This window comes from Dunckerocampus dactyliophorus, chromosome 3 (genome assembly GCF_027744805.1).
Source record: "Dunckerocampus dactyliophorus isolate RoL2022-P2 chromosome 3, RoL_Ddac_1.1, whole genome shotgun sequence".
Classification (NCBI taxonomy): domain Eukaryota; kingdom Metazoa; phylum Chordata; class Actinopteri; order Syngnathiformes; family Syngnathidae; genus Dunckerocampus; species Dunckerocampus dactyliophorus.
In genome coordinates this window covers 35,306,794-35,316,890 of record NC_072821.1, presented here as the reverse complement: position 1 = coordinate 35,316,890, position 10,097 = coordinate 35,306,794, and the positions used below count along the sequence as shown (strand labels likewise).

General features: G+C 41.2%; 1 protein-coding gene across 2 annotated transcripts in view; it reads left to right on the top strand.

Annotated features, from left to right (window-relative positions):
- Positions 1 to 549: 549 nt before the first annotated feature.
- The window catches only part of coro2ba (coronin, actin binding protein, 2Ba), a 43,301-nt gene continuing 33,753 nt past the window's right edge, over positions 550 to 10,097 (top strand). Inside the window, exons 1-2 of one of the 2 annotated variants that reach the window (XM_054769876.1) lie at positions 550 to 708; positions 893 to 1,011. In XM_054769876.1, the coding sequence (XP_054625851.1) occupies positions 997 to 1,011 (15 nt within the window). In that variant the 5' untranslated portion in view covers positions 550 to 708; positions 893 to 996. Of the gene's footprint in view, positions 709 to 741; positions 1,012 to 10,097 lie in introns of those variants that run through there. The other variant, XM_054769875.1, reaches the window with a different exon arrangement.

The window sequence follows — 10,097 nt, the reverse complement described above, 5'->3', positions numbered from 1 at the left end:
GTAAAAGAAATGAAAAAACAACAAAAAAAAATTTTATCAAAAAGACAATCTTTCTTGCTAAATGTGTTTGTTGTCAATTTTGTCAGAAATGTTTTTGCTGTCACGTAATATTTTACAATATTTAATACTAATTCATTGCATAGTATAACTGCCTGTTTTACTCTGCATGTGACAATAAAACTCTTGAATCTTGAATCAAATGAATAAGTAATATAACAATGAATTATATGTATTATTAATAAATGATCATTATTTCAGTGTACGTTTGTTGATATAATGCTAATTAAATGTGTCATAATATTATGAGGCGATGGATTACACGTGAATATGGCGGTGACCTTCTGAGGGTCATCAAAACTGCCATGTGGTCCGTGGTGAAAACCAGTGTGACGCCGCTGAGATATGGTGTGTATGGTGTGAAGTGGGCAGGCTAACAAACTGCGTCAGTGTCCGACTACCCTCCCCCTCCTTCACCATCATCCTGTTTTTGCAGAGTCACTCCCCCTGCAGAGCTTTGCATGGCCACTCATCAATAAAGTTGCATTAGCCCATGGCTAATCACATCGGGACATGGAGAGACAAAGCAGGGCAGCCAGACTTTGTGTGCATCATCAATCCGCCAGTGCGTGTGTGGTGTTTCCATGCGTGCATGTGGTGAGGCAGGAGGGAGGGAGGGGTCTATCCTGCAGGGAGCTTTTCCCTCCGTTAGTAAGCAACTGCACACACACACACGCACACACACACGCACACACACACACACACACACACACACACACACACACACAGAGCGCCATCCATGACTTCACTGCGGTAGCAATTTAGCCTCTCAGTACTTAGTGAGCCAGACACACTAACCTGTCTGTCCCCTCCTCTTTTCTCTCTGCATAACAAGCCAGCAAGCTGCCCTCCTCTCCTCCTCATCACGCTGCCACTCCCGCAGCACTGGCTGATCTGCTCGAACGGGACACTGGCCTGCACCTTACCCACTGATTCTGCATGACTGTCACAAAGGTAAGAGGTGCTGGATGGGTCACTGGGTATGGGGAGGACCCTTATGGTACACGTACGGGGATTAGAATGTTGTTCCACTTGTGTGTGTGTGTGTGTGTGTGTGTGTGTGTGTGTGTGTGTGTGTGTGTGTGTGTGTGTGTGTGTGTGTGTGTGTGTGTGTTCAGTAGAGCAGATGTCAAGTGGAGAGAGTTGTCAGGATGGTGCTGCCTATGGATTAGTGATGTGCGGTTCGATACTTCCGATACCTGCTCGTGAAGCTCTAAAATCGATTTTCAAATCAAAATATCGACACTTTCGATATTTCAGTAATTTGAGGTCATGTTTGTCTAAAATGTTGACCGATCGTAAACGGAGCCATGTGCGAATTGTGAATAAAGTTTTGGTTGTTAATGTAGTTCTTAATAATTCAGCATTGATTTGGTTGGTTCTGCAAATTAGGATTTGACCAACGGTAGCTGTTAATTGGTCCTAATCAAACCAACCTACTATGACATTACTACTACCACCTCACTACTAACAGATCTGGAGTATAGAGCGGGAGGAGCCACCTGGCGTGGCCCAGCAAGGTGCACTGTATTCGGGCGCACGCTCCGAGCAGCCGGTGTATATGCAGCTGACTTCGGGCGAGAGGCGGGGTACACCGGACTGGTCGCCAGCCAATGGCAGGGCACATATAGACAAACAACCATTCACACTCACATTCATACCTATGGACAATTTAGAGTCTCCAATTAACCTAACATGCATGTTTTTGGAATGTGGGAGGAAATCAGAGAACCCGGAGAAAACATGAAAATGCAAACTCTGCACAAAAATACCCAACGCTCTCTCAATTCCTCCTTCCTGTCATGTGTGATTTTTCCGTTCACGTGATCTCTGCTGAGCTCTTATCAAACACACCTCTGCCACCTCGTGGCCGTTTTTATGGCTTAAAATTGCGCTGAAATGGTAACGCAGTAGCGCAGAGTTGCATCATCTTCTCTCTTTTTGCCTCTCGCGCAAAAAACGAATAAATAGGTTGTTGGGATCGGGTGTTCGGGATTATTAAAATTTATAAAAATGTCTTTGGTATTAAATGCGTTCATAATTCATCATTTATTTTATTTGTTTTATTATTTTACTTATTTTCTTTCTTTTTTGCTTAAAATACAATTTTCACATATTTTACATGATTTTGTCCTCTGCCTGCTGATCTGAATGTTTGTGTGCACCCAAGATTGTGGTCTGTGCTTAAGACTGCAGCAGCAGTTGAATCCTCTTAATCAATTAGCGAGAGAAAGACTGAATATGAGAGAGGAAGAGCAACAGGAAGAAAGGCAGAGGAAATGAGAACACCTTACCCCCAAGAGGAGAATTAACCTGGACTAAAATAGATGACACAGACACGGGACTGTGGCCTATTTGCTTGTACAGTGGTACCTCGGTTTTCGTTATTAATTCCTTCCAAAAGGACAGACAAAAACTACAAAACCAAATCAAATGTTACCATATGAAATTGTGTAAACTAGAGATGCTCGCTATCTTTTTTCTTCGGCTTCTCAAGACCGATATATTCTACTTTTTTAAAATTTAGATTTAACAAAAAAACATTTCGGAGAGCAGCTAGACTTCGCTAAACCTTTGTTTCCCTCGAATCGCTCTCTCCAGCGCTGGCATTGTAATCGTTCTTATCTACTCCTGTTTGGATTCAATTGTAAACTGCCCCTAAGGCACCTAGACTTATTCCACAGATGTTACAATAAAATAATCTGGGGGGTCTTTTGCCCTGTAAAAGTGCCGGTCCCAACACATGTGAATCTAATCTGCCCAGGGCCTTCAGAATCAATAGTGCTGGCCCATGTCACATACACTTTATTAGCAATGGGGCTGTTTTTTGTAATCAATCAGATTTCAAATTCACCACCTGACCCACAGTGACGTTATAATTTTTCCATCCTCTGGTTGGTTGTCTGAAAGCCTATTCCCTAACATTCAGAGTTACCAGTGCGCTTGAATGCATCATCAGGTGAAGACGAAATGAGTGAATTTATACTGTATACTTTATACTGTATATTACATAGGGGTGCATGATAATTATTGGACTGATAATTATTGGGCCGATATGAGGGAATTATGATGCCATGTCGATAAATCAGATAACATTAAAAATAGCTCCGATAACCCATATTTGAAAAAAATACGCAAATCAAGCACTCCTTTTTTTCTGTGACGTTAACAAGCTGAGGTCCCTTGTAAACAATCATTCACTTTCCGAGGAAGACATTTTGTTTGCTAGTTGTACCAAATCCTTCGCGATGATGGGGAAAAAAACATTCACCACACAAAATATGCTATCAGCCACCTGAAACTCCAGCACTGCGGCATTTTAAGTGCAAAAGTGCAAAGGGTTTGCCAGAGACCTTCATGCTCAGAGCATGTACCCGAATACAGTGCACCTTGCTGGGCCACGCCAGGTGGCTAGTCCTGCTCTATACTCTGGTTCTTCTGACCTCAGTAGCGCACACTGGCTGCTCGGAGCATGTGTCCGAATACAGTACACCTTGCTGGGCCACAGCAGGTGGCTCCCTCCGCTCTACTGTATACTCTGGTTCTCCTGATAGAAGTGATGTGGTAGTAGCAATGTCGTAACCATGTAGTAATAGTCTAGAGACGACGTGGTTGAAGACAAAGGGTTAAATGGGCGTGTTGCTTTAGTAATAATGGCATTCGTCCCCAATTCTGTAACGCCATGCATTGTTATGTTGTTTGTGTGTATTATTGATGATCTGTATCGTTGTGACATGATAGTGGTGATGAAGGCCCAAGTACCAAATACACCGGCAGACGCTGACTTCTTTTATCCCGTACCTGCGAGGTGCACAAAAAAGCTCCCTTCATAGAAAATGCTGCGTTGTTCTGTCGCTAACAGAAGCACACAGACACTACCCTCAAACTCCAAATGATCTTCCTGTGTGTGATTGTGTGGGAGGTGTGAGGACTGTTGCGTGGGCTCTCCACTACGACAACTGGAAAAAAAAAAGCGATGCACTCCTTTGTTAGAAAGCAGCCAAAAGCAAAATCTGCAGACTACAGACAGGAACCAGCGGATATCTTCATTTTGTGCATATATTTTTGCAAAACCAGGACGCAGTTGGTTCATATTTAGGAAAGCATGGATTGAATGTTGTCTAAATGTGGATGAAGTGTGTGAATGTGCGCGTGTGTGTGCGTGTGTGTGTGTGTGTGTGTGTGGGAGGAGCAGCCTGAGACAGGAAAGCGCTTTTTTCCAGGCTCCGCCTGCCAACAGCAGAGAAGTCACCTTGGGAAGGATGCAGGACAAGAGCTGCCATGCTGACAGTGCTGAATGATGCTCCATCCCTCAGCACATACACACGACACAGTAGACCAGGGGTGCTCACACAAAACAAGCAAGTCCCAAAGATGTACCTCTTACTAAAAATATATAAAAAATATATATTTACTATATTTATAAATATGAGTATGTATGTATGTTGTTCATGTATATCAAGGTGTGGTATTCTTTGTTTACGCCACATTGCACAAAACTAATGCGCAGACTAGGGGATCAATGCAATGCAGGGGAATAAGAGACGGCTGCCGCTCAAAGTATTTAGCAAGCTAGCGAGCTAACTAATTAGCCTCCGATTTATTTGTTCTAAACTTAAAGGGTTTCAAACGGAGTGGGGGAAAAGGACAAAGTAAGAAGCCAGAAATGTACCACTTCCACACAGAATGGGAGGAGACCTTTTTTGCACTCTATCACGTCAGACATGCCACGGCTGACTTGATGCTTCATTGCTGAGGCCTAGTGGCCAGAATACTACACATGGCTTGTCTTTCAGTGTTTTTTGACAAATAATAGGCCGCAGTCAACCACGAAACAGCCATCATTTATGAATTCATTTTTGAAAAAACGCAACAGTGCGATTTTCAAACCGCGACATGTAGCATGGGACGACTGTACTTTGTTGAGCCCACCGCCACAGTTAGATTGCGGTCCTGTGGGAAACACTCAATAGGTTGACCGTGTTGTGAAAAAAAAGCACAAATAAGTGTGGACACTGCAGATATAGAACAGTAATATTTACTGACACGATTGTATTGCTGTATTTTTGTTTGGGTTTAATTTGATGAAGTCAGAACTCATCGTACAAGCATAATGAGATACATACAGTATTTGAACATCTGGATATTAAAAATAACTGGATCTTTTGCATTTTCAAAACATTTCCACACGAAAGGAGGAGAATATTGTTCGGAGCTTTACAGAGGAGAAGACAAACCAGAGGAAACTTCTGGTCTTTGACGTTTTTAATGTCACGGCATGAAAACGTCCACGATGATCGGGACCATGTGTTTCAGTCATGCATAAAAATTCATTGTGTGTTAGAATTAAGATTCTTTCTTTCATCAAAGTAGTAGTTCTGAATAAATTGAATTAAGTTCCAATTGAATCCAAATTCAGTTGCTTCGTGTTAGCCTCTGCATACCAGTGTTGTTTTTGACAGCCATTTTGTTTTGAGTCTTAGTCTTTTGGACGAAAATGCTTCTCGTTTTAGTCACATTTTAGTCATTTCTATACGTTTTAGTCCAGGTTTAGTTAGTTAGTTAGTTAGTTAACTAAATAAAAAAAAAGTTGTAGTCTAAGTTTTAGTAAAAAATATAATTTATCTTAATAAGTATTGGATATTGGATGAGGAAAAAAAACAAAGAGGAGATACAATGACTCTCTTTGTATACAAAGTACCCCTAAAGCCTACAGGTGAACACAAAACCACATGTAGGTATAACATGTGTTAAAAAACATCATACCCGCACAATAGGCAGAAATGTCATAGATTTTAAAGGAACTTCACCCACCATCCACAATCCTGATGTGAAACACACACGTTTCCCTTTTCTGTGCGTTCTAAAGAGAGAGAAACAGCACACGTAATGGGACACACCTATTTGGACTATAAATACAAGGTTTTATGGTTTTAATCCCTTGCCGTGACCATGCAGTAACAGGTACATTCATCATAACATGTAATACTTGCCGTATTTTGATCATTTTGATTTCACAAAGCCCATAGATCAGGAACTAGCGCTACTTCCGTCAACAACAGCCGCATGTCAAGCATGTGTCTTTTTGCAACTACAATTACTAATCACGGCAGACTTGGTGAGAGCCAACCACCACCGACGACGACTACTCTTAGACAAGTCCATCTAGCCGTGTATAAACAAAAGATGGAATGTGTGCTAATACTTTACCCATCATTTGGTTATCTATTCCTTGTTGTTCATATGCTTGTTCTTGTTTCTCAGATTGGTGTCCTATCACATTGTTTTGGAGTGGGCCCATTACCTCTCGGTTGTGGCTTGAGGCGCTGCGTCACAACGCCAGAAAAATAGCTACAATAACAATGTCACTGTAGCGTGGTTTATATACAGGCAAGTTATGTAAGCACAACATTGTTGGCATTTCATGAAGGACTTTTCAAGGGCTTTACAGTCGAAATAGGTGTGTCCCGTTACATGCATTGGTACTTCCCACATGATAGCTGTTTTTCTCTCTTTAGAACGCACAGAAAAGGGTGTCACATAAGGATTGTGGATGATGGGCAACATTTTCTTAAAAAGTGCAGTTTTCTTTCAAACGTCTGATAGACCAAGGGTCCCCAACCACTTTCAGGTGCAATGATACAAAATAAAAATGTTTTATTTATTTTTTTTTTTTAAATATTTAACAATTCATTTGTAAATAACTAAATAGAATTTTATCTAAATGCATATCAATTTTGGAAATATATGCAATGCTTTTTGTTCAAAAAATAATACACGGTTACAAATCCCGTAGTTTTTGCATGTTTATGTTATTTGTTGGGAGCGGCGGCCTATTCCACTTTGGCGGTCCTTGAACACACTATTGTGCGTGTGCTAACTTTCTCCCACGCTGCACAGATAGACTACTATACTGTATTTTTCCCCTTTTTATTTCACCTCATTTGATACGATGTGGGAATGCATATGGGTACGATTTGATGACATTATTGAGTGCTCATTTAATTTCTTCGGTTCACAACCTGAAATTAATTCATACTAGAACACGTCAAACGGCAACGAAACGAAAACTCCCACACGACTCGTCATGTTTTAGTCGTCAAAGAGCCATGTTTAGCTCGTTATCGTGTCTTTTTCGGCATAACACTCAACGGAAAACAGCACCGCTGCATACCAGACATGTTTTTGTGTGTCGCCAAAATCTTCCGTTCACAGGTCATTCACTTAAAAAAATGAATATTCATTCATTCATTCAGAGTTATCGACTTAACAGCACATGTGCACACACACACAGTAAGTGCAGTAGTTTGTAGTTCTTGAACATTTGAGCAGATTGTTTTGGTTATTGTATCGTAAGTCATTCTAGTTTGCTTTTCCGAGGCACAGCGCTTTGAAAATAGGTCAGTGCACGTTTAAATCCCTGGACTTTGCTTTCAAACAAGGTCTTACCAGGTTGAGTCGTCTGTGGGACAGACAGGGACGTAAGCTCTTTAACCTTTTAAGACTGACACTTTGCTCCACCTTGAGGTTTAGCCATGGATATTGCTACCATCTATCACGCTCATAAATTATTATTAGGACTTAAGGAACAGAATGACTGACGCTGGAAATGGAGATGATCCTATAAAGCAGTGGTCCTGCAAAGCCCAATAATGTCAACCGTGCTTATAAACAAATGTGGGGATATCAACTCTTTTAACAGCGACTGGATGACAAAATACGCATTTGGTGAAAATGCAGTGGGGAAACGGATTGTCATGAAATAAACACTGTTTCAAAGAAATATCATCTGTGGAGGCACTCTCAGACAGACCTTCACAACTTTGACGCAATCCGTCCCCCCGATCCCGCCAGTTATGCCCACGTGGGCGGTTCTGGATTTTTACATTTGCACTCGTGCAAGACTGTGGACTTACTGTGAGTGGCTTGCTGCAATAAGTCATATGCGTGTGAACACTGACAAAGGCTCATATGTTTTTATTTTTTAGGGGTGCATGATAATCATCGGCCCGATATGAGGGAATTATAACATCATCCCAGTAAACATTAAAATTAGCTCCAATAACTGATAATTTTTTATAAAAATGCTCTAATGAGGCGAGATTACCAGTACTGTGCGGGTGAGCAAATCAAGCGCTTCTTTTTACTCCTACCTGTGACGTTAACGGCTTGTCGTAACATTCACTTTCAGAGGAAGACATTCTGTGTGCCAGTTGTACCAAATGCTTTGCCATAAGGAGAAAAAAAACATTGAGCGCACAAAAAACCTTATCAGCCACCTGAAATGCCACATCGCTACCACGCCTGGGGCTGTTGTGCCACGGCGTTTGAAAACTGCAAAAGGTTTGGTTTGAAAAAAAAAGATATCGTGCATCTCTAGTTTTTGTTTGTTTGTTTGTTTTTTAAACCTCAGTGTCTGCTGAGAAAAACTCTGTCCCCTTGACAAATGTAAATGTAGGACTGCACATGTACAGAAGAACAGTGGTACCTCGGTTAACGTCCGCCTCGGTTAGCACATTTTTCGGATAACATCCCAAACTTTTGCAAAAATGTTGCCTTGGCTTGCATTCGCCCGCCTGTTTAGCATCCAAAATAGAGTTTGTTTACGCCGCAATCTTGGATCACGTGCTGAAGACCAAATCTTGGATTACTTGCAAGTGATTTTAGGACAACAGCGTTCGTATCTGAGTTGTAGAGAGATACACAACGTAACAAACACATAGACCGCACAAAAGAGAAAAGCGAGACGAGGGTGCAAGACCTCCAAATTTGACGGCTAAGAGAGAGGACTGTCGTCATTTCAGAGGTATGTAAATGTGACGGAGTGGCTCCGTCATCGGCTGCGGTGCACGTACATCCATGCATACACATGTACTCCAGTTCCCAGGTAACAGTCTATCAACCGAGGGGGACATTCGGTGTTTGTGCCTGTCTCATTTTACATCCATAACACTCATTTCTGCTTCCAACAACAAAACATAAGCATTCAAACTTACCGTAGCATGTTCACAGCATCCGGAGTCAAACACATCACACGTCACCAGACACCTTATATGGCATCCTCGCTCACTGCCGCCAGCGTGTTTTTTTTTTCATTTTCTATATTAAACAGCAAGGTGCATGTTCATTGGTTCTAGAATGTTGGTATTTAGTTTGATATATTTTTGGCATTTATGCAAATTGTGGTGGCAGCACATGTGTTTATTTTGTGTTATTTTGTTCATTGATGGTTTTGTGGGTTTAGGTCAAAGTGACGTTAAATGTTCAGTTGTCCATTCAGTGGTCATTTCTAATTATTTTTGCATCATTTTCTGCATGTAAAACTATAATTATTGTCTATAAAATGTCTTTTGTGTTAGCATTTTTGGGTGTCTGGAACGGATTAATTGAATTTACGTTATTTTCTATCGGAAAATTTGCTTTCGTTAGAGTCCGTTTTGGTTTGAGTCAAACATTCTGGAACTAATTAATTGGATTTGCATGATTTTCTGTGGGGAAAATTTGCTTTGGTTAGAGTCGGTTTTGGTTTGAGTCGGACCTTCTGGAACGAATTAATGACGTTAACCAAGGCACCACTGTATATGAAAAGTAGTATCAGCATTACAATTTGTTTCACATTTGTATTGATTTCAGCAAAACTGGCAATACCTGTGTCTTACCTTGAATGAATTCCAAATGGAATACCATTGGTAGCAGCCAGCTTGGATAAAGTCAGTGATGGATTGATAGAACAATAATCAAATTAACAGTTTCCCCACCAGAAAGTGTTTTATTGTCTTTGATTTCCCATAAATGTTCTCTTCTTGAGCTTCAAATGGTTTGCCTACTGAAGCAAAAATAAGAGAACGTGTTTCCTTGAAAGCGATGCTTGCCATGCCGTGCCATGAGCGTCACAACTTGCACATCAGGGTTTAAAGAAGTATGAGTTGGCAAAGATTTGTGTAAGTGGGAGGATGACTTCCATTTCTACAATTGTTGGTACGAGCAAAAGAGCTGCTGCTGTCTTTTGACCTGAGACTATGCAAGTGTGTGCTGCTAAA